Source organism: Mustela nivalis (genome assembly GCF_964662115.1).
Source record: "Mustela nivalis genome assembly, chromosome: X".
Lineage (NCBI taxonomy): Eukaryota > Metazoa > Chordata > Mammalia > Carnivora > Mustelidae > Mustela > Mustela nivalis.
Genome location: NC_139040.1, coordinates 14,079,914 through 14,104,127, shown reverse-complemented (window position 1 = coordinate 14,104,127; position 24,214 = coordinate 14,079,914). Strand labels below are relative to the sequence as shown.

General features: G+C 46.4%; 1 protein-coding gene across 2 annotated transcripts in view; it reads left to right on the top strand.

Moving 5' to 3' along the window:
- The window catches only part of ZIC3 (Zic family member 3), a 113,880-nt gene that overhangs the window by 18,657 nt on the left and 71,009 nt on the right, over positions 1–24,214 (top strand). For both annotated transcript variants that reach the window (XM_082717587.1, XM_082717586.1), the window contains exon 2: positions 9,098–9,195. In XM_082717587.1, the coding sequence (XP_082573713.1) occupies positions 9,098–9,195 (98 nt within the window). The remainder of the gene's footprint in view (positions 1–9,097; positions 9,196–24,214) is intronic.

Here is a 24,214-nt window from a genome sequence, read left to right as displayed (position 1 = left end):
TCCGGGTAAATGACTTTCAGCCCAAGGTGGGGCCTCTCAGGGGCTAGGGAGAAGTTGCCTGTGAGCCTCGGGCACCGTGGGCACCTTCTCTTTTATCCTTTGAAATTTACCCATCCTTTGGACCTAGTTCAAATGTCCCCTTGTTTGAGACACAGCCCCCGAAAGGCAGGAAGCAGGGCAGATTTATGGTGGGTGTGCCAGAGAGCAGTCTGGGAGAATCCTCCGGGGGGAACTGTGCCCTGGGCTGGGCTCTGACCAGCAACCAGCGATCTGGGAAACATTTCTAGAGTACTTACTATATAAATGCGCTAGCTTCCTATAATCTATAGGTTTTCTTATCATCTCTGTTTAGTGTGTGTGTGTGTGTATGTGTGTGGTTTGTTGTTGTTATTTTTTTTTTACTGTAGCTAACATATGGCATTATATTAGTCCCAGTCTTACTATCTCTGTTTTACAAATGAGGAGTCAGGGGTTAAGTAACTAACCCAAGATCACACATCCGGTAAGTGGTAGAGCCAGTGTTCATACACATACGCGTGCACACATGCACACACACACACACACACACACACACAGGCAGTTTGGCTTCCATTACCATGCACTGAACCACCGCATGATAGTACGTGTGTGGGAAAGCCAGAGCCACTGCAAGAGCTACAGCAAATATTAGAAGGGAGTTTCGAGAACCAACGGTGACCTAGGCCTCTGGGCAGAACTGCGTGTCCTGCTTGCCAGGACTTTCACAGCTGTGTACTGCTGTAGTTCTGGCCAGGTGAGCCTGGGCTTATCAGCATGGTCTCCTGAAGGTTGAGAGTTCTTTGGGACAAGAAAACAATTTCTCTGAGTATTTACCCTTTTCACCTGAAAGTTTTTTTAGAGCATTCATTCATTCAGTAACTCTGCCATATGCCAGATCCTACCCGAGCTCTGGAACTGCAGTAGCAAATATGAGCAAATCCCCTGCTTTTGGGTTTTTGTGCTGGATGTTTCTATTTTGTTCCCACTGTAAATTCTGGACCATTTTTGTCATCCCAATTTTATCCCATCTCTAAATGCACCAGAACATAGTAATCCTCTGAACAGGGGTGCCTGGGTGGCTCGGTCAGTGAAGTGTCTGACTCTTGATTTCTGCCCAGGTTATGATCTCAGGGTTGGGAGATCGAGCCCTTCATCGGGGTCACGCACTGGGCGTGGAGCCTGCTTAAGGTTCTCTCTCTCCCTCACCCCCTGCCCCTCCCCCCTCTAAAAATTAATAATCTTATGGACGAGTCAAATAAATGCACATAGTTTTAATGAGATGCAGCTTGGTGCAAGCAGACGGTATGGGCCCTTGGATTTCATTTCAGCCCTGACTCTGAGAATGTGGCAAGTCCCTTGTGCTCCAGGAGGCGATTTGTCTTCTAGCTCTAGCATCATCTTGTTCTGAGTAGCCTTACTTTACCCGGCTCTGCCACAGGAATAATAATGCCTTGGCCCCTTTCTCTGCTCCAGTGTCTGTCAAGTGCTGAAGCAGGTGTGAGCCCCTGTAAGCGGGGGTGGGGATTTCAGTGTCTGTGTTTGGGCACGCTTTGCCTCATTTCCTAGAACCCACACTTCAGAGAACTTCAGACTCACAGAAAAGCTACAAATATCGATAGGTTTTTCTACTCTGAGGCCTTTGATAGCCAGTTGTCCACCGGATGCCCCGTCACCCCCGAATGCTTGGGTGTGTTTCCTGCAAAGAAGGACGCTCTCCTACCTCACCCCAATATAAACAGTAAAAGTGTGATGTTGACGCTGACACGTCGCTACCATCTGAGCTTCCAAATCCCTTCGGGTTTCTCCAGATACCCCAGTAATGTCCTTCAGAGCACAACAGATCCAAATCCGGGATCACAGGGTACATTTAATTTTCCCGTCTTCTCAGGCTCCTTACGTCTGGACGGTGCCTCGGTCTTCTCCTTGCTTTTTATGATCTTGATGTTTTGAAGGGTAGAGGGCCATGTCTGCCATAGAGTGACCCTTAATTTAGGTTTGTCTGATGTTCCCTTGTGATTTGGTTCAAATTATGCATCTTCTGCAGAAACAGCACAGAAGCGATGCTATGTTCTCGTTGCATCCTATCAGGTGGCCCATGATTTCAATTTGTCCCATTACTAATGATGTTCACTTTGATCACTTCATTAAGGTGGCAGAATCTGCCAGCCTTTGCCACTGGAAAGTTATTCCCTTTGTAATTAATAAGTATTCTGTGGGGAGGGGAGGTACTCTGAGACTATGTCAATATCCCCTTCCTCATAAAACTTTCACCCATTAATTTTAGCATCCATTGATGTTTCTTGGCCAAATTAATTATTACTATGATGGTTGCCAAATGGTGATTTTCTAATTCAATCACCCCTTAAACATTTATTAGTCAGTTTTCTTTTTTCTGTAAGGGAAAAGCTTTTCCTTTTCCCCATTTATTTATTTATTTACTTACTTAAATAGGGACCTGTGGGCTCCTTTGTTTCAGTAAGGTGTTACAAATCTTTCTTCCCTGGCTATTCTGGAACCTCTGATGCAATTCAACATTTCTCCCCTCACCAGAATGTGGGGCACAGAGCAGTGGAAATATTAAGCCTATCCTCAGAGACCTTGTCCATTTCTCCAAGCCCCCGAGCCCCACTGCACAAAGTGTACCATACCATCAGCATTTTCTAGAAGGCAATAACGACTAAATTCATGGAGAGTATAGACTGTCGGCCAAGTTATTTACCTGTGTTATTTGATTTTGCCAATAATTTATTTCTGCGAGGTAGATGCTACCATCAGCTACAATTTTTTATTTGTTTTCTGGGCCAAACTGTCGGTTTCTTCTCCAATCCATCCTTGGAGTGCAGCTTTCGGAAATCATTTACGGGACTGAGTGGGTTGGATAAGCCTGTGTGCTGGATAAAAACAGAGATTGTGCAATTCCAGGTGTGAGAAGTCAGCACACTTTGGAGACACTGGATTCAATGGCAAAATAGGAAGGGAAAAAAAATATTCCAACCCTTTCCCCACCCCTAATGTTAGCTTTAACACCCAACATTTTTGGTCTTGGAGGGAAACTTTGCAGCAAATGTTCCTGTCAGAGCGGAGCATGCACAGGGCCATGACCATCTCCACCAGTGTCTCTACTGGTCTCCGAGACCAGGCTGCTCAGAGTATAAGCACCCAATGATTGTACACCTTGCACTTCTTGTTGAAAGTCTGAGAAGGTAAGTCCAACCGTTGGCAGGACTTCGCTGAATGTGATTGTGCAAGACGAGCTTGGCAACCTCTTCTCCCCCCCCCATTCATTTATTCATCAAATATTTACTGAGCATCATGGGTCCAGGTGATGCATAACAAGGTGAATAAAATCATTCAGAGTGGCGTGTTGGAGGAGTGAAACGAGCAACCAGAATTCCACGAGCGATCAGTGCTAAGGGAACATAAGGACAATCCTTCATTCAGTGGCTCTTAAAACTCTGTGCTTACGAAATATTCCACTATAGTTTTGTATTCTTGTACTTGTTGGTACATTCCGTGAATGGCTATTTACTGACGATGCCATCCATGTGGGGCACCAGAAGCAGGAAGAAGGACAGATGCCTTCAAAGAACTCGCTGTTCAGGCCAGGAAATTGCCAAGCGGTGGGACAATGACACTCCCGAGTGGGAGAAACATAGGCTTCTGGAAGCACGGGGCTGGGGCTCTCACCTAGTCTGGGTGAGAATTAGGGAGGGTGAAGAAGGCTCTGAAGGCTCTTGGGACGGAGTGACCTTGAAGCTCTGAGGGGAAGCCAGCCCAATAAAAGGGTAGTTGGGTTTTCACAAGGCCCAGGAGGCCTAGAGAGTGAGACTGCAGGAAGAGGAGGGGCTCAGGGAAGATCCAGCCCCCGGGTCACGGGTGTACCCTACTCATGGACACTGTGCACGGCCGGAGGAAGGGAATCTCCTGACATCAAATTTGGAAGAGCAGGATAAGGGGGAGAGGAGATTTATTTATTTATTTGCAAGAGAGACAGAGAAAGAGAGCGTGCCCAAAAGTGGGGCAAGGGGCAGAGGGAGAGAATCCCAAGCAGACTCCTTTCTGAGCGCGGAGCCTAACCAAGGCCTTGATCCCACACCTTATGAGATCATGACCTGAGCCGAAACCAAGAGTCGGATGCTTAACCAACTGCACCACCCACGCACCCCTTAAGTGGATATTTTAAACTGTCTCTCCAAACACAAACACACACACACACTTTGCCAAGCTTACTTATATCTGTGTTGATACTGTTGACACACCCCTGTGCAACTTTCCAGGGACAGCCCCTGGCCAGGCCTCCGGCTGGTGACCACATTAGTCATGGCCTTGGCAGCCACCCCAAAAGCTAAAACCACAAAATGCAGGCTTAGGGCAATTCACTAGAAATACTGCTTTATTTTATTGCATTTAAAATATGTTTAGAGGCCTGGAAAGAAACACAGGCATCAGTCTGGACCTGCTCCTAACTCAGCCACTGGGTCCTCCAGCCCGCTGCGGCCGGCGGCCCAGAGTGGTCTTTCCTAGTGAGCCGACCCACGGCCCCAGCGCTTTGCTGCCCAGTTGCACGGGGAGTGGCAGAAGGAAGAGTCTGGAGCGGGAGGTGAGCCGCCTGGCCAGAACGCCACCTCAGGAGCACCAGCTGCAGCCCGCACGAACTCCAGTGCTATCTTAAGCAAAGTACGTAGGCAGACCCGGAGGATCCTGGCCTGACTACTTTTAACCTTTGTGACCTTGGGAGTGTGTCAGGGCCTGTCAGAGCTTCAGCTGCCTCTTCAAAAAATGGGAATAAGGCGACCTTGAAGGGCTTGAGGAACGGTCAAACAAGATGACAGCTCTAAAAGCAATCTTGGACCAGGAAGTATCAGTGCTTTTGTGGTCATTCTTCCCTCTGCCCAAAGGACAGGCCTGCGGAGAGCCAGCTGGTTCCTTCCTCAAGGTGAAAATGGCCGCCGGCGTCGCTGAAGGGAGAGAGAGTATGCCAGGGCCCTTGTCAGACGACAGGCTTGCCGGGCAGGACAGGGCAACCAGCAAAGCAGGCTTCAGGACCACAGTCTCATGGTGGCCTTATTTGGAAGGTTTCCTTCCGTGGGTCCTCCACTTTGATGTTCCCAGGCTGCCCTCCGAGATTGCCCAACTGTCGGGGACATCCAGTGCCTGGAGACAGCCCCCCCCCCCCCCCCCGGGCTCAGTACTCAGGGCCACCCTCCTCCCAGAAGGCAGCACACAGTGAGCATTGGGATCTGCTTTTACTCATTCCAGCCCCATCGGGAAGAACAATTACAAATAACCCTATTTGACCCCATTTTACAGATGAAGCAGTTGGAACCTGGAGAGGTTCACAGATGTGCTCCAAGCCACTAGGCTTGTTCTACAGAAAAGAACCACGGTCCCAACTAGATGCCTTCTCTCAGAGCACACTTTCTAGGGAGGGTGAAAACAAATTAACTTGCAAACAAATTCATTAACAAGTTAATTTTCCCATAAAGGGAGATGTTAGAAAGACAATAGAAGAAGAAAGACCTTTGAGGAGGAGGCTGTTGAACTGAAAGCCCCTGATTGACAGAGGAGGAAGTTTCCAGGTAGAGGAACACACAGGCCCTAAGGCTACCAGGCTAGAAGCAGGAGGACTCATCATCAAAGGAAGTCCTTCTGATGGGAGAGGACGTTGCTCAGAATGGAGCCCCAGGACTGGAGAGGGAGCCATGTGGGTGGGCTCTGGACCCACTGATCAGTGGTGTAGAGAGCCTGGAATCAAGGGCGTGAGGAGGGCGGGGCTGGTACTGGGAAGGAGAAATCTGGGGAGGGGGGAGGTTGGCGCGCCAGGGCGGGGAGTGGTGTGGAGAGCCTGAGCTCTGCGTGGGCCACGTTAAACGTGACATGTCCGATGGAGGAATTAGATCACAGACGCCAACAGCTGAAGCTGACAGGGAGGCTGCTGGTAGCAACTCAGGGCTCCAAAGGAGCATCTTAACCAGGGCCCATGGGTGCGGTTGAAGGGGTCTGTAGACCCCCTGAAATTCTGTCTCCACATGTACCTCCTCTTGAATTCTTCTGAGATGTCGATTAAAACGATCCATTTAAAACACCCAGACTTGATCTCGGAAAAAAGACACAGGTGCACGCATCGTCACTTACACAGCCCATCTGGGGCTTCCGGCCCTAGCGTAGCCTCCGCCCGCATGCTCGGGGCTCTCCGCAGAGCCTCACCCCTGCAAGGCAGTGTCCACCTCCGAGCCCTTGCTCCTGCCGCCCCTTCCACCTGGAAGGACACCCCTGTATCCCTTGCCCCCTGTCGATTAGCTAATCTCTGACTCTACCCTTTATCTCTGCCTTTCCCTGCGTGGAGCTGTACACCAGGTCCATGCCCTCCTTGAGCTTCTGAGAAGCCCCTTGAAGAAGGGCAGGCTATCAGAAATCTGGTCTAGTCCTCAGCGCTGGCGGAACACGGGGAGGAGCTCCTGGAAGCCCTGGCATTTGCCTATAGAGCCAAGAGAGAGACACAGAGAGAGAAGTCAGTGGCTGGGGGCGGGTGGGGGAATGGAGAAGGGAAGGAAAGTGTCTGCGGGTCCGGGGAAGATGGCGGGTTTAAAGACCCCGGGTGGGGAACCATGGAGTATAGGGGAACTCCTGAGGAGAGGGCCCTGTAGGCCAGGCAAAGGTGCAGCGGGCAGACCTGGAGAGGTTTTCAGTGGGACTTGATCAGATACGCATTGGAGAAAGGTCACTGACAGTCTCCGGGCGAGCAGCTGGCGTGTTGGGTTCAGCTTGGTGAGCAGGAGGACCCACTTACCCACTCTCTACCTTTAGCCTGTGGAAACCACAGTCACTTCCAGCAACAGAAGCTGGCTTCTCTTCCTCTCCCCAGAGACAAGAGTCATCCTTCCTTGACCGTAGGCCATGTGGAACATGGGACAGAGAAGGGACCATGGCCCTGCTCCAGAGAAAGACATCTTTGGACAACACCGTTCTTCCTGTTCTGTACCCTGACGTTCTGAACTGCTTGGGAAGCACTTACCGCCGTCCGCCATGAGCGGTGCGGCTTGCAAGTCCCACTGTTGCCTTCTTGGGACCCACTGCTGTCAGCCTGGCGGGAAACAGAGAACCGTGATGTTTATGGAGTTGGGGGGAGGGGGAACCCACAGAGAGCAAGAGCTTGGATGTTCTCGAGTTGCCATACAGGACTGGGAGGTATAGGAAAAATGTAGCATTTTTTTTTCAAGATCTCATTCATTTATTTGACAGACAGAGATTGCAAGTAGGCAGAGAGGCAGGCAGAGAGAGAGAGGAGGAAGCAGGCTCCCTGCTGAGCTGAAAGCCCGACGCGGTGCTCGATCCCAGGACCCTGGGATCATGACCCGAGCCAAAGGCAGAGGCCCTAACCCACTGAGCCACCCAGGCGCCCCAAAAATGTAGCATTTGATTCTGATAATTAACTGGTGGAGTCGTAATAGGGGTGAGTTTAGAGACAATAATGCATGCAGAGTCTCTTCTGTGGTCTCCTGGGCTCTAAGGTCTGTCTGTCTGTGTCCAAAGGTCGGTGGCACTGGCCGAGAAATTTGCTCGGGACATTTGGGAAATGCTCCCTGCTCCGCGGAATCCCATCAGGTCTGAATGCAGGCTCAAGAGTCAGACTATCTGAGTTCAGAATGTGCCACTGCCACTAGGCTCTGGAACATTGGGCAACTCAAATTCTCTGAGCCTCTGTTTACCCACTTGAAAATCGGTATGTTAATACCACCAGCTTCACGGGACTAGTGTGCGGGTCAAATGGGGTACCATACGCCAAGGACCTGGTGCCTCCTGTTAATGGTTGGAAGTTCTTGAATGCTTACTCGTACCTGTCCCTAAAGCATCTGGCAAGTCTTTCCCCACCCCCAATCATTCCTTATCTTACTTCTTATTTCTATAAATGAACACTTTTAAAGACTTCCTTAAATTCACTGGAATAAAAAGTCTCAAATAAGATTAGTCTGAAAACCCACATTTGGAGCTATGAAGTCATTGATTTGTTTCCTAATATGATTGATTTTGCTCAGGAGTCCATATCTGCATTTAAAAAAGCCTAACGGAAACAGACCAGATTTTAAAGTTTCCATCATCATGCAGAAAGGGAGTAAATGGTTTAAAAAAAAAAAAAAATCTGTGCCATCTGCCCTGAGACCTCTTCGCGAAGAGGTGATGGCTGTTCTTTTTTCAACACATCTCCACTTTCCAACGTCCCTTTAAGGAGCCTATGTTACTTATACACATTTTTAAGACTCGCAATTAAAACGAAGAGAAAAACAGTACAAGTGTCGTTCCAGACTTGTGTGAACATTCAGAGCAATGCAAAATAAGCTAGTTACAGCTTCAAAAAATTAACTAGTTTAATTCATGCTGTTTGTTCACCGAGAGTTAATTTAATATACTTATCCTAGAAAATAATGCATTATTCAGTTTAATCAATATTCATTTGTTCTTTGCATAATCATATTTGCAAAGGCATTTATTAATAATGTGCCTGCAGACTCACAGCGAAAAGCCAGGCTATAAGTAGAGGAAAATTTTTGAAATAGAAGAAAAACAATGAATTTACCAACATTAGACAAATGATTGATTCTAATATAATATGTCGCAGGTTCCCATTTAAAATGCAGCCAGGAATCTTCTGCGTATGTGTTTTCACTGGGAAGCAGCAGCAGAGACACTGTCAATTAATGAATATCGTGTTAATTCAGAAAGAAATTAAATCTGGGTTATTATCAAATAGTTGGCATATTGGTGCATGTAATGTTGGCTCTTTCTCCATAACCTCAATTGACTGGAACAGTCGATGCTCTGGGTATTTGCAAATGTTTCTTCTTGCGTAGCTGACAAATACATATTTTTCCCTTCTAATCTGGATGCTTTGCATTATGTATACCCAGATAAAGCTCACGTTAGGTTTTGAAAACATTCGGACTTGAGAAATGTCACCTTTTACAAATAAAGAGGTTTCCTCTGAAGAAGTCCTGTTTGCATTGTCGACCTTTTCTTTGAGGATAGCGTTTGGGTTGTGATTATCATTGCTCATTGATTGATTTTGATGTAATTTTTTCAGAGTTCAGACTTTCAAGAAGCAAATGGGAGAATGGGCTGAAAGGACTGCTGACCAGCCTCCCTGCCGTATGCAGGACAATGCACCCGGCAGAGCAATGGGTAACGTTACACTGGTGCCTTCATTTCCATTTTATTGGCTCAATATAATTTTTTAAAGCTGAAATATAGTTATTGATATATGTTTTAAACGGAACAACCTATTAAAAGCTCTTTTCCACTATGTTGGAAACTTCCAAGAAAAATATAGCCTGGGGACAGAGGTTGGGGGAGGTGTTAACACTAAATCGAGTTATATACATTGTGTACACTAGCAATCAGAGGAGCCCTGAAGAATTTTACAGGGTACTTTCTGCAACATGCAACATTCTGCTCTTCTAAGAAGTGTCTAAAGCCTTAAACTCCATTATTATTCAGAAATAGCTGTACGGAAAAGGTGTCTGCTGGTAAGATGATCCCCCACACGTGGGGGAGCAGGGTGGAGAGAAAAAATAATTAAGAAAAATTTAAAGATTTTATTTATTTATTTGACACAGAGAGAGAGAGAAAGAGAGAGAGAGAGAGATATCACAAGATCACAAGTAGGCAGAGAGGCAGGCAGAGAGAGAGGGAGAAGCAGGCTCCCCGCTGAGCAGAGAGCCTGATGTGGGGCTTGATCCCAGGACCCTGAGATCATGACCTGAGCTGAAGGCAAGAGGCTTAACCCACTGAGCCACCCAGGCGCCCCAGGAAAAATTTAATTGCCAGAATGGTCATGGGTAGCTTCCAAATGAGTGGCTCTCACTTACATATACTCCTTGGGCAGAATATACCTACCAAAGGAGCAAAGTATGGTGATGACCCTTGAGCCAGCATTTGATGCTCCAACTGTTTGGAAAGATAAGGTGTATTCTCCCTACTGAGCTTAAAAGGGCATTGAGCAAGCACAGCAACTACTGGCCGCCTTGAACGAGGCAATGACATACAGTTGATTTCCTATAAGATAAACCCCGTTCCAGAAGGGGCAGCTAAATGTTTGAGTCTTCAAAGGAAATATTTACCCAGGGAGAGTTGAGCAATGCAATATGTTTAACAACATCTGTCTATTGAAACAGTGTTTCTAAGCATTTAGTGTAAAAGTTCAAGTTATCTTCAGATGTGTGATTTTTGAAGTCTGGTTGCATTGTTTTTTTATTGTGGGAAAAACCCCCACCTTCTTATATTCTCAAATGTGATTTGTATTACTTCTTAGTGGGCAGAGAATCCTCATGAAAACCGCTGTAACTTTATAGTTGGGGTTGGTGAAGGCAGTCTGGTTTAATTTGCAAAACCAGACCTCAGAGCCAGCATTGCTGGAAGATATCAGCTTTGGAAAGGCAAGGGCTTCTGTGCGTGAAAGTGGCCGGCTCCCAGCAGCTTCACCGGCTCACGGAAGGCTTCGACTGGGCCACGCCTGAGTTCGCCGTAGTCAATGCCCGATCGATCCTTTCTATGGGTTGGCAAGAAGACAATGATTTACCAAAACCTGAAGATCATATTCACATCTAGACACAGAGACAAGCTTTCTTTAATGCGCCCAAGAAAAAATGCTTCGGGCTCTCTGATTCTGTATCAAGTTCAGGGGCTTCTTGGTTTGCAATTTTTAGAAATGACCCTTGGCATTGGCTGTGGTCCCAAGGGTCTGCCTTTTTACTCCCCTGCCAACCCAGTCTTAGGAGTTTGTTGAGGAAAGACTTCATTTGACTCTCCTGCCAGGTCCATACAGGTAGCCCAGGCACAAAAAAAGCAAAAAAAAAAAAAGTATTATAGCGCAACTCCGGGTCCTAGCATGGTAAGGTTTTTCTGCTTGGAGATGCACTCTTACTTTGTAGATGCCCAGTGGTCAGGATTCATCCTGGTCAAACAGGGGCACCGTGTCTTATGCAGCGGAGACCTCTCCCAGTTGAGAAGTTTTATGGGGTGTGAGGGAGTCATCTCGGCCGGGGGGGGGGAGCACTCTTCCAAATCCAAGGGGAGATAATACATTTTATAAAGGATCCCAAGTAATATACTTGATGTCCCCTGAAGGGGTTTTTAACTTGTTCACTTTTCTGTCAGTTTCTTGCCAAAGTGAAGAACGACCGCGTCATATTTACAAATACACTCATTAAATGAGGCTATCTTTCTGGCTACTTACCCCATGGTTTCACGGCTGCAAAGGTGAGGATTGAGCCAAAGCTACTCTTTGCCTCCACATCTGTCCGGCTTCGGTGTCTCTATCTGGTCTCAGGTGTTATCCTTCATTTAGCAAAACCTTGCTGTTTCCTACCCCACCCCACTGCCACCGGTACTGAAATGCCACAGTGATTCATACATGGACTGTGCATGTGTATGTCTCTAGTAGGGCCGCAGTGCCAAGTTTTGAGAACTGTAAGGTTGCTGCGCTTTCGTTTTTCGCACTAGCTATCCCAAAGGCTCTGCCTCCAACATCCTATAATCCAATACGAGAAATATACCTGCCTTCAAATTAAGCCATTCATTTGAAAACGCTTTTGATTAGGAAGTTTTCAGAACACGCAGAAGTGGATAAAACAGGGCAGCCAAGCCCCTCTTGACCCGTTACCTGGCTTGATCCGTAGTTATGATTTTGCCATATGGGCTTCATCTCTCCCTCCCTGCCTCGGGCTGCATTCTGCCGAAGCAGATGCCCGAACTGCGTCATTTCACCCCTGTGTACTGCAGAATACCTTTTAGAAGTACATGGGCATTTTCTTAACATAACCAGAAGGCTCTTTTCAGAGCTTAATAGAATTAATGATGATTCCCTGGCATTGCGTGATACCCAGTTCATAATTCACGTTTCCTAGATTTCTCAAAAGTCCAAACCACTCATGCACTCGTTCCTCTATGGGAGCAAGTGGGAGCATCATGTCCTTACCCAAGTTTCTATGCCCCCCTCCAGGGTCCCACACTTGGTAGGGGCTCCATTAGTTTGTTGAATCTGGCCTCTTCTCTGGTTCAAGGACAAAAATCAGAAGTGACCCAAGGAGAAGGGTTTTTCCAGGGCAGCGGTGGCTCCCGGGTTAAAGGCGGAGAAAGCGAATATTGATTTCTGTAGCCTCCTGCCCAAGTGTGGTAATTCTGCTCGTGAATATCATAGGCATATTGAAAAGGCCACCTTCCCGCGGCCCATCTCTGTTCGCTGCTCGCTGCAGTGTACATCTGCAGTTAACTGAGAAGCTGATTAAAGAATCAACTAACCTAAATTGGGTGGTTTTGTTGTCTCCTTTTTCATTTGATTCGGCTATAAAAGATTAAGTAAATGCATTTCCCCTCCCTCCCAAAGGTGCAAAATCTCGAACGCATGCCAGCTAACTGTTCTCTCTTATGACTAATTGATGTTTTGCACTCACAGCCTTGAAAAATAATCCTTTCCATGCCCAGTGCTGGTTGTAAGGAGATATATTACGTTGACAGCTTGAGCCCTTGTGAAGGTATGGAACTCAGCATGTAAATAATTGTGTCCGCAATTTAAACATTTTGTATAAATGGTGCACCATTTGGGGTGAAGGCCGTGCTTGCCAGCACTTGGCCAGCTGTGCCCAAAGGTGCTGCTCAGCCACTATGTGGCCACCGCAGCTTTGACCCGCCATGTGTCACCTGGCAGGATACCTAGCACAAGCCTCGGCAGATAGGGAGTAGTCAACAGATGCTCATGGAATGAATGAATGAATGAATGAGTACTGAGAAACCAATCTTAACTCCTTAAAAAGTTTATTTCTCAGCAGAAAGAGAAAAAAAGAAAAACAAACTCAGCTCATCTCAGACGAGAACCCAGAAGGCCGGCAGTGCAGGAGGCTCTGCCTGAGCTCAATCCCTTGTGCGAGGACCGGCGGCAATGGGTTGACTCCCACTGGCTAGCCCCAGGGTGCCGGTGACAAGTCACACATAACAGTGTTTCATTTATGAAAAGCACGAGAACAGACTGACTCAACTGGACATGTTAAGAGCCCGCATGGGCGGAAGATTCGGAGGGGAGCTGCTGACCGGTACAAAGGTTTAGACAAGAACTCAAAAACCATACCTGCCTTTTGACCTGCTAATCTCACATATGGGACCATATCCCGAGGAAATCTTCCAAAAGACAAAACTGAATCTGATAAGGCTATTGAATGGCAAAGCCCTTTAGAACAGGGGAAAATTAGAGACAACCCAGATGCCCAACAGGAAGGGGCTTGGCCAAGCCAAGAAGAGCAGATCCCCTCGGTGGTACACCGAGTGGCCAGGAGGGCGTCCCACAGGTGGTTTGCTTCCATGCATGGCAATGTCTGCACGGAATCATGTTAATTAGAAAAGTAGGAACATGGAACATCACGGCCCCAGTGATTACAACCCTATACAATTATACCTGGTATTTATTTTGAAAAGGGTCAGAGAGGCATCAGGAGTGATATAAGCGTACCCCTGAAACTAATACAATACTGTATGTCCACTATTCTTCAGTAAAATAAATACATAAAGCAACTGTAGATATTGTATATTGTAGATGGCAGAGACTATATGGATACTGTAAGGTTCACTGAATTCCTTTACTGTCTCGTGGATGGTTGTTTAAGTGTGCACTGCGTGGCAAGGAAAGGAAAGGGGGGAAGAGAGGAAGGGAAGCTGCCAGCTGTAAACTGCTGTTGAAAACATTCTGTCATTCGTTGATATCCGTAGATTAAGAACAGCAGAGGGAAATGGAAGTAAGAAATCAGAAAGAGCCAGGAACATCCAAATCTGGTTCATAAGCCTAATAGAAACTTGAAATTCCCTTGGAACAAGATTCCTTCTGAATGCCTCGCAGCCCTGCATCAACAATTGGAAGTCATAATGACCAAGATGTACTCCTGCAGGGAAAGACAACTTCCCGCAGCCAGCAGTATGTGTCCCTTAGCTAAACCACTTCTCCAGTGATGATGTCACTATTAAAGAAAAAAATCAACATCTGCAGAGTCCACCGTCACCCCGCAGGAAACAGCATGTCAAAATCTTTAGAATTGATTTCTGTGTATTTGCAGCACACCTCCCAGATTCTGTGGCTTAAATTAATCACTAATGAAAATTAGAAAGCATTAGTTTGGGATGTATTTGCAGCATGGCAACTAAAGGTGGGGAGTATCGTGGAAAATAAGTAAAATCATTGCTATAGGACTTAGTCCCAAGGTTCGCTGTGGGACATCTTTAGAGATCTTTTAAAAATCTTTTGTCTGTGCCAAAATTAGCCTTCATTGTTGCTGATTTTCCTTCTCTGTATTTCTCTGAAATGCAATTATAATTAAGAAGTGAGACTGTAATGTGTTTTGGAAGAAAGAGCATCACACGCCTCCGTCTCTTGGAGCATTTTAAATATTACAGGACCAAATGGGGGGGGGTCACCCTTAAAATTATTTAGGGTATCAAGACAGGTAATCCCAGCACCCAAGTTGGGAAGAAGCCCAAGATGAGGACAGACAGCCGAGATGTGTTTACTCTGAAAGTTTTCATTTATGCCACCATTATATGGGTGCGAAGGGACTCTGGCAAAATGGTGGCTCCCCATCTGGGATCTCTGGGTGCGGGGTCTGTGTGAAACAGCTGCCCCCCTGCGAGGCACTTAATATGCCGGCACAGCCTTAAGAGCCATGGCCTTGCCTCCACACACAGTGACTCTCTCTGGCATTTCTCTCTGGCATTTGTGCTGATATTAAAGTTGCAAAATCAAATATTAAGAAGCCATACTGTTTTCCTCAAAGGAGAAAGATTTACCAGTTTAATTAAACAGTGTGTCCCTTTCTTTAGCATCTCCCTGTCTTCCGGTCCCCATGGCTCCCTGGGGAATAGAAAGAACTTTGGTGCCACTAGAAACCTAGAGCCCCAAGGAGCCTAAATGCTTGGACTGTGTCTGTGAGCCTGAGATCTATTTAAAGACAAGTGACTGAGTCTTGCTTTTCTTCTCTTAGCTACTGTTGGAGGTATGTGCAGTGTGGTTTTCCTCTCTAGTTGTCCAACAAGCAGCAATTCTGTTCATTTTGTGTTGTTGTTGTTTTTTTAACAAGGGAATGAAGACGTAGACGCTGATCACCCCCTACCTATCCTTCACCTCTGCCTTCTCAGAATCTCTGGGATTCTAGAGAAGTTCCTCATCTTTGCCTTTTCATATGTGCAGGGGTGTGTGTGTGTGTGTGTGCCCGCGCACACGTGCGCACATGTGTGCAAAAGAGAGAGAGAGATGGTTACCTTCCTTCAGCTATAAAATGGAGGCAATACTTCTTGTTCTATCTAATTCAGCATGTGGGGTTCTTACGAGGAGGAACTGAGATCAAGAACATGCAAGTGCTTTGAGAAAAGTTGAGAGCACACTGCCAGTTGAAAGTGGTTGCTATCTTTTCCTTTGAGATCCTGGTAGTATTTATGCTACAGGCTGCGCGTGGGGCTGGACGATGTCTGCATTTCGGTAGTCATCCAGTGAAAGGTAAATACTTTTCCAGTGAACTTAACCAATGGTTTGGTAAGGTTTGTCCATTAGACAGGCTCACACTGTTTCCATATTGGTCCGTCTTTGAGTTCTGGGTTAGCCCTGTACTTCATAAGTGCAGGAGACATGACCAAGGGAGCCTCCAGATCACTTTAGGCAAAGGAGAGGGTTGGGAGCAGCATGGGTAGGAGGAAATGGACTCTCTTTGTCATGGCTTGCTTCTGGAAAAATGTGCCCCAGGGGAGAGGAAAGCGGCTTGGATGCTATTTTCTTTGGCAAAAGGTAATTAAATCAATATAAGTCTTTATTCCAAAATCTTGTTAAAAATATTCTTCAGAAAGTGCTGGGGTGCCCCCTTGAACTGAGGCAGTTTGTAATTAAGATCATGACCTCAAGCTGTTGCTAAGGAGTATCAGCTCTCCGAAGCTATGTGAATCCATTCACAGTCAAATTGAAACGGTAGGCCTGCTTGGTAAGGCTTTATTCAGAGACCTGAGGAAGGCTTTGTTCAAAATGGCTGCCTTGCCCACTCCCTGGTGGTCTAGTGGCTAGGATTCGGCACTTTCAAAATGGCTGCCTCCATTGGCCTGTAGCTCCACACTGGAGAATAGATTGCATCCTATGAGGAGAGTATGGGGTTTTCCCAGGTGCCACATGCCCTGGGGAATCTTCACCTTTTCGGGGCATAGGTGTCCTCCCTCACCTTCACACGTTCAACACTTGGTCCATTTTACACCGGTCTCCTCAGATTGCCATCTCCACACCTACTACTGTGGGCCACCGAACAGTCACTGGACTCGGCGGGCATTTTGAGGTGTCACAGGAGCATGCCACAGATTTCAGCAGCTGACCTACGTGGGGTACATCAGTTCACACCATTTCTCTTTATAAAAGTGGGTGTCAAGTAGAAAACAGAATAATAAAAGTGTTGATACTAGTGAAAAGAAGCTTGGGTCTCTCAGGCATAATTGAGATAAAGATAGAAAATATTAGATGGCCCTAAACTAGAGATTCATTAATCTTCGTCATTGGATTCAGGTTTTGTTTTGTTTTGTTTTTTAACTTAAGACTCTAGAGGCTCAGTTGTGAAGGCAGAGAACACAATTAGAGAATGTGTGCAAAATGCCATGAAAGTATTATATAGATCGGCCTGGAGTTTTCAATAGAATTTCTAGTTTTCTGGGAATGGAACACCCACATCATGTAAGACACTTTTCCACACGCTCTCGAACCTCTGCATATACTTTTGGGAATCCATTAGGCATGAACACAGCCATGTAAGCATTGGGAACTGTGGCACCAGCTGCCATCTGGCCAGCTTCTCTCTGTTCTATGGACATAAAAGTTCAGTCTCTTGTTTTGTTGTTGTTGTTGTTGTTTAATGAACGTATAATGTATTATTTGCTTCAGGGGTACAGGTCTGTGAATCATCAGTCCTACACAATTCCTACACAGTCCTACACAATTCACAGCACTCACCATAGCACATACCCTCCCCAGTGTCCATCACCCAGCCACCCTATCCCACCCCCCCACCCCCCAGCAACCCTCAGTTTGTTTTGTGAGATTAAAAGTCTCTTATAGTGTCTTCCTTCCCTGTCCCATCTTGTTTCATTTTTTTCCCCTCCCTACCCCCCACAATCCCCTGCCCTGACTCTCAAATTCCTCATATCAGAGGATCATATGATAATTGTCTTTCTCTGATTGACTTATTTCACTTAGCATAATACCCTCTAGTTCTATCCACATCATTGCAAATGGCAAGATTTTCATGGTTTTGATGGCTGTATAGTATTCCATTGTGTATGTATATCACTTCTTTTTTTTTAATTTTTTATTTTTTATAAACATGTATTTTTATCCCCAGGGGTACAGGTCTGTGAATCACCAGGTTTACACACTTCACAGCACTCTATATCACTTCTTCTTTATCCATTCATCTGTCAATGGACATCTGGGCTTATTCCATAATTTGGCTATTGTGGACATTGCTGCTATAAATATTCAGATGCACATGCCCCCTTTGGATCACTATATTTGTATCTTTAGGGTAAATACCCAGTAGTGCAATTGCTGGGTTGTAGGGTAGCTCTGTTTTCAACTTTTTGAGGAACCTCCATGCTGTTTTCCAGAGTGGCTGCACAAGCTTGCATTCCCACCCACACTATGGGAGGGTTCCCCTTTCTCTGCATCCTCACCAACATCTGTCATTTCCTGACTTATTCATTTTAGCTGCTCTGACTGGTGTGAGGTGGTACCTCATTGTGGTTTTGATGTGTATTTCCCTGATGCTGAGTGATGTTGAGCACTTTTTCATGTGTCTGTTGGCCATCTAGATGTCTTCTTTGCAGAGATGTCCATGTCTTCTGCCAATTTCTGGATTGGATTATTTGTTCTTTGGGTGTTGAGTTTGATAAGTTCTTTATACATTTTGATTACTAGCCCTTTATCTTCCATGTCATATGCAAATATCTTCTCCAATTCTGTCAGTTGTCTCTTGGTTTTGTATACTCTTGCCTTTGCAATACAAAAGCTCTTGATCTTGATGAAGTCTCAGTAGTGCATTGTTTCTCTTGCTTCCCTTGCCTTTGGTGATGTTTCTAGGAAGAAGTTGCTGTGGCCGAGGTCAAAGAAGTTGCTTCCTGTCTTCTCCTCCAGGATTTTGATGGATTCCTGTCTCACATTGAGGTCTTTCATCCATTTTGAGTCTATTTTTGTGTGTGGCATAAGGAAGTTGTCCAGTTTCATTCTTCTGCATGTAGTTGTCCAATTTTCCCAACACCATTTGTTGAAGAGACTGTCTTTTTTCCATTGGACATTCTTCCCTGCAAAGTTCAGTCTTTTAACCATAGTATTTCTCTGCCTCTCCTTTATCCTGACCAAAGTCCTGTCAACCCAGCCCCACCACCCCCAGGTGAGCAGAATTGGCCATACAGGTCTTTAGCCAACACTCCCTTTTCTGAGCCGCTCCTACAGCAAAATTACTACTTTAATACAGGCCTGCTCAGAACTGTTCTGGTCTCACTCCAACTGAATCATAAGCCCACTGGGGTGAGAATGTATCTCTTGCCTCTTCTCCATAAACACAGGGTGTAATTCATATATAGAAGTCCCCCCCCCCACAGCCAAAAAAAGAAGTCCCAACTCCCAGTACTTCAGAATGTAACCATAATTGGAGATAAGGTCTTTAAAGAGGTGATTAATTTAAAATGAGGCCATGGGGATGGAGCTCTGATTCAGCATGACTGACATCATTATAAGAGGAAGAGACATCAGGGCCACATGCACAGAGAAACAACAATGTGGTTATCCACAAGCCAAGGAGAGAGGCCTCAGAGGAAACGAACCCTACCAGCACCTTGGCCTTGGACATCCAGCCTCCAGAACTACGAAAAAATAATTTTCTGTTGTATAAGCCATGCGGTCTTTGGTATGTTGGTTGCTATGGAAGCCCTAGCAAACTAATGCAGGTATATCATAGGTACTCTCTGAATATTTCTAGGTTATCTCCTTGGAGGAAAGGGAGAAGAATAAACAAAAGGAAAGCTGTTAAAATACAGCAATACAACCAAGGTAAAAAAATCAACTAAATATACAAAGGAATAACAATATTAACTAAATAAGCAGAAGTTAGGCTAACAAAAACTGGTAACTCTACACATATGGGGGGTCATCACAGACAAGTTAAGATTTATGGAGGATTTCCTATGTTCAAGGCTATAAATGCAGGCAGTCTGACTCTGGGGCAGATATGTGCTCTTAGACTGGCCTAATGCCCCACTCACCGAGCATGCTTTCAAGTGCTTCAACCCTGAAAGCCTCAAATACATTTTGCCAGATGCCTCTAGGTTTGTTTTGTTTTTTATTTTTAACAGTTTTATTGGGGCATAATTTATATCCTATAAAATGCACCCCTTTTAAGTTTATAGTGCCTTACTTTTGAAACTTCTGCATTTTGAGTGAAATAGAATATTTTGTTTCACTTATATTTAGTTCATCAAGATGTAATTTCATAAAAGCCATTTGATATTTCAGAATCCTCCAGTTCTCCCCTATAATTTACTTTTCTCTAGAAATAGTAATTGCAATTAGCGACATGTAAATAGTATCCAACCCCACCAATCTGAGTTCTGTTCAGCGCTTCTAGCTACTAATTCTTGAGTGGGTTCAAAACTCCAACACGGCATAAAATTTAATCCCCAGCAGTTGAATCTCTGAACTGGATTTTTCAGTACAGATAAAAGGATACATCTTGAGAAGACCACTGTTAAATGTGGCCAAACAAAGCCTGCTAGAGATTTGGAAGAGTCCATTGGACTGGCCATTTGTACATGATCCTGTTGTTCGCTTAACATTAAAACAAAAGGTTTAGATGTGAAAAAGCTACTTTCTGCAGTGGAACCGAGCCCATTTTGGGCTGGGTATTAAGTAGGATCACGAAATCTCCTGATTTCCAAAGGAACTAATAAAGTTGTTCAACTCCTTTCTAACACTTAAATGCCCCCTGCAACATGCTGCTTCTGCCTGAATCCTTGATGGAGGTCTCATTACCTGTCTTGAGAGCGCGAGAGCAGCCTCAATCATGAACCCCCACCTCTTTATGTTGAGTACAAATTTGCTGCTCTGTGAGTCCTGCTAATCTGTCCTTTTGTTGCTTTCCAAGACTATCTGGAAAACAATCAGCTCCTTTCCCAGCCCCTAGCTCCTCTGATGTTGGAAGGCAGTTCCCAGGCTCCCAGCAGTCCCTCACTAACAAGCTTTTGAATGCCTAGATTACAGTAGGAATTCTCTGTGCATATTTATCAAAATACCTCTTACAATGTGTCCCCGAAAACCAAGCAAAATCCTCTGAATGTGGTCCAATCAATACAGAGGACCTTCATCTTCCCTTTCCCCCAACTTTATTGAAGTATAATTGACAAGTAACAGTTATGGATGTTTAAGGTACACAGTGTGATGATTTGACAATAGGTTGTGAAATGATGACCATGATCAAACTAATACCTCCATCACCTCCCATAGTTACCATTTTGTGTGCATGTGGTGAGAACATTTAAGATCTGTCTTAGCACATTCCGAGTATAAAATATGTTATTATTAACTGGTCACCATGCAGTACATTAGGTCTCCAGAACTTACCCCTCTAATAACTGAAAGTTTGTACCCTTTGACCAACATCTCCCCATTTCCCCCAATTCCCCAGCCCCCTGGAAGCCACTATGGTTCCATGAATTCAACTTTTTTTTTTTTAAAGATTTGTTTATTTGAGAGAGAGAGAGAGAGCAAGCGTGCATGCATGAGTAGGAGGGGCAAAGGGAGAGGGAGAAAGACGCTCAAGCAGACTCCATGCTGAATGAGTAACCCCAGGCGGGGCTCAATCCCAGGACCCCGAGATCACGACCTGAGCTGAAACCAGGAGTCGGGACACTTAACCAGTTGTGCCACCCAGGCACCCCTTGACTTTTTAAAAAAAACATTTTATTTATTTATTTTGAGAGAGAAAGGGAAGGAGAGGAAGCACACATGAGTGGGGCGAGGGGCCACGGGAGAGGGGGAGAGAATCACCAGCAGACTCCCAGATGAGCATGAAGCCTGACGCGGGGCTCAGTCCCATGACCCTGAGTTCACGACCTGAGCCAAAATCAAGAGAAGTTTAACAAACTGAACCACCCAGGCGCCCCCCATCAATTTGGCTTTTTAGATTCCATATACAAGCAAGATCACAGTGTTCGTTCTTCTGTGTCTGGCCTATTTCATTAGGGTAATATCCTCCAGGTTCAGGGTCCCTCACCTCTGGCTTGGTGTTAGGCCAAATCATATGCAATTGTCAGTTTGTAAGCCAGAAATGGTTGGGTATCAGCAACTTCAACTGGTCAAGCTACTATATCTCTATTAATACAACCTAAGATCACATTACCTGTTTTCAGAGCAACATCATACTGTTGACAAAGACGGACCTTAGTCGCCCAAAATTTAGAACTCTTTCGACGTTCTGGACTCACTGCTGATCCACCTTCTCTCGTATTGAAATTGTGCAGTTACGTTTGTGGACCTAGGCCCTCATTTGGCATTTCTTTCAGATAATATTTGAAGAATTGGAGATCTTGGTTCTAGGATCCAGAACATAGACTCTCCCTCACCTTTGTGTCATTGCCAATCTGGTCCTCATGCCACCAAAGTCCTCATGCAGGCCTTTGGTTTGGTATCTGTCCTCTGGACCCGGTCGTACCCCTTGGAAGGGCTCTTTGATTGCCTGGGAAGGAATTCCTGTATCTGACCCCAGTGAAGCCTCTTAGACCTCTATCAGAGCTGGACACTTGATGCGACCTCCCATTGGGCCTTCCCCACCCCCACCCTTCCTACCCCCCACCCACCTCCACCCCCAGCACTAATATCGGCCTTGCCAAACCCCTCTGTGGGGAAGTGCAGCCCTGCTTTCCAAGACATTGCTTTGAACGGAACTCTTCCAAATGCTTGAGGAACTCAGTGCCCAGGAAAGGCAGCAGGGGGGACTTAGAGCCAAAAGAAGCCAGTGTTTACCTATGAGGCAGGTAACACTGTTTGCCCCTTTTCTAGATGAGAAAACTGAAGCTCAGGATGACTGGGTGGCTCAGCCGGTTCGGCGTCTACAAGTTGTGATCCCAGGGTCCTGGTATTGAGTTCCACACTGGGCTCCCTGCTCTGCAGGGAGCCTGCTTCTTCCTCTGCCGGCTGCTCCCCCTGCTTGTGCTCTCTCTCTCTCTCTCTCTCTCTGAGAAATGGATGAATAAAATCTTCAAAAGAAAGAAAGAAAGAAAAGTGAGGCTCTGGGGCTCAGAGAACGTAGGTCATTGGCCCAAGTTCACACAGCTAGAAGGACTAGAACTGGGCTCTAAACACAGGGAGTCTGGCCCCGGAGCCCCAGCCCTGGTGCCCCTGGCTGTCTCACTGCTCACTCCCTCCGCGCTTCCTGGCGGTGTTGAGAACAGGCCGCGGTGCTTAGACAGTGAGTGGGGGTCAGAGGAGAGCCTCCTGCTGCAGCTCTGCGGGGCCCTTCCTTATGGAAAGGGCCATCGTCCCCACCGGGGGCGCTCTGATGGGCCCAGGGCAAAGTTAATGAGCAGATGGACTTGCCTCATCAATGTTTCTGCAAGGATCGTTGCTGTTTGAGTAATGTAGTACAGCTTCATAAACCAGAGGGGTTCCAGCTCTACGGGAAACTGGATATAATAACAGAGTGTTTGTTGTCAGCTGAATAGCACTGGAGGCTGGCTGATTTGTTGGGGTGAGCAAATAAGCCCACAGGCAAGCTGAAGTGCATCACAGACTCTGAACTAGATGGGGCTTTAGAGAGTCATCTAATCTAGTAAGCCATAAAACTATCTCCTCCGAATTCTGCCCCACTGGCTGCACACACCACCGCCACCGTAGTCCAGCTTGAACACCTCTGTGAATGGGGAACTCACTACCTCCCTGAGCTGCCTCTTCTGTCTCTTAAGAGTGACAGAAAGCAATTCAGTCCTGGCGAATGACAAGGGGTTCTGTACCTGGCAGCGCATCACTTAAGTGGCTGGGGAGGCAAAGTCTCGATACTTCTAACAAGACCTCTGTCTCTGTGAGGTCACTCCTATTCAAGAGGGAGAAGGACTTCAGACTTTTCTTAGGAAGCTATCAGGAGAAGCCTGGTTAGGTACATGGAAATGCCCACAGGAAGTTGTGTAGGAGTTTTCTGACGGAGCAGCCACGGGAAGCTTCCAGGCCATCGCCACTCGGCTCCACTGCCCTTTGTCCGGCCCCGGGCCCCCCAGAGACAGGACTCCTACAGTGAACTTGACAAAGGAAAGCAGAGAAAGATATTCCTGAAGGCCGGCCCTCATTTAGAGGGCTCTCTGGGAAACAGCTGGGAATCATGAGCCAGGCAGGTCAGCCATCCAGCAGGCAGAGAGAGAATCTCTCTGCACCAGCACAGTCTGAGGCCCCAAAGAGAACAGGCAGCAAAGCAGAAAAGAATTGTTACAGACCCAGCAGAGAAAGGGCCGGGGCTCAGCCTCCTCAGCGCGGGGTCAACCTGCTCAGAGGCCTTGGCACTCCGAAGGTAATGCTAGCCAAGGCCTTGAGTGACAGTAGTGGGTCCCCGTTGTATGAAGAACTCGGGCTGTGCCCGCACTTAATGGGTGTGAGCTCCTTGAAACCACCCACAATATTGCCAGAATGCAGATGTTCTTGTTTTCCTTGTTCTTCAGGCTCAGAGAGGTTAGATAATATGCCCTAGACCACACAGCTGGTAAACGGCAGAGCCAGAATTCGAACCGGAACTAGAACCAGAACCACAACCGGAACCGGAACCCAGGCTTCTCCAGCTACAGAATCCAGGCACTCACCACTTGGTGGGGCTACCTGTCCCACTGAGGCAGGAGGGAGTGTTCCTCTGCTTCCACAGCCACGGTGGATTAATTCTTCACATTCTTCCTGGAGTTACCATCTTGCTAAAATTGCCAGCTCTCCTCCAAACACTTGGTGGTTCCATTATTGCTTCTGACACAATGTTCCAGACCTTAAGATAGCATTTAAGGTCTCCTCTATTCGGCCACAACCTACTTTGCTCCTATTGCTAGCTTCCCCTCTCTGTCTCCTTCTCCCTCGTGCCCCACTGTGTGGGCCGAGTCAGCGGCCTCTGAAAGGCCGCAG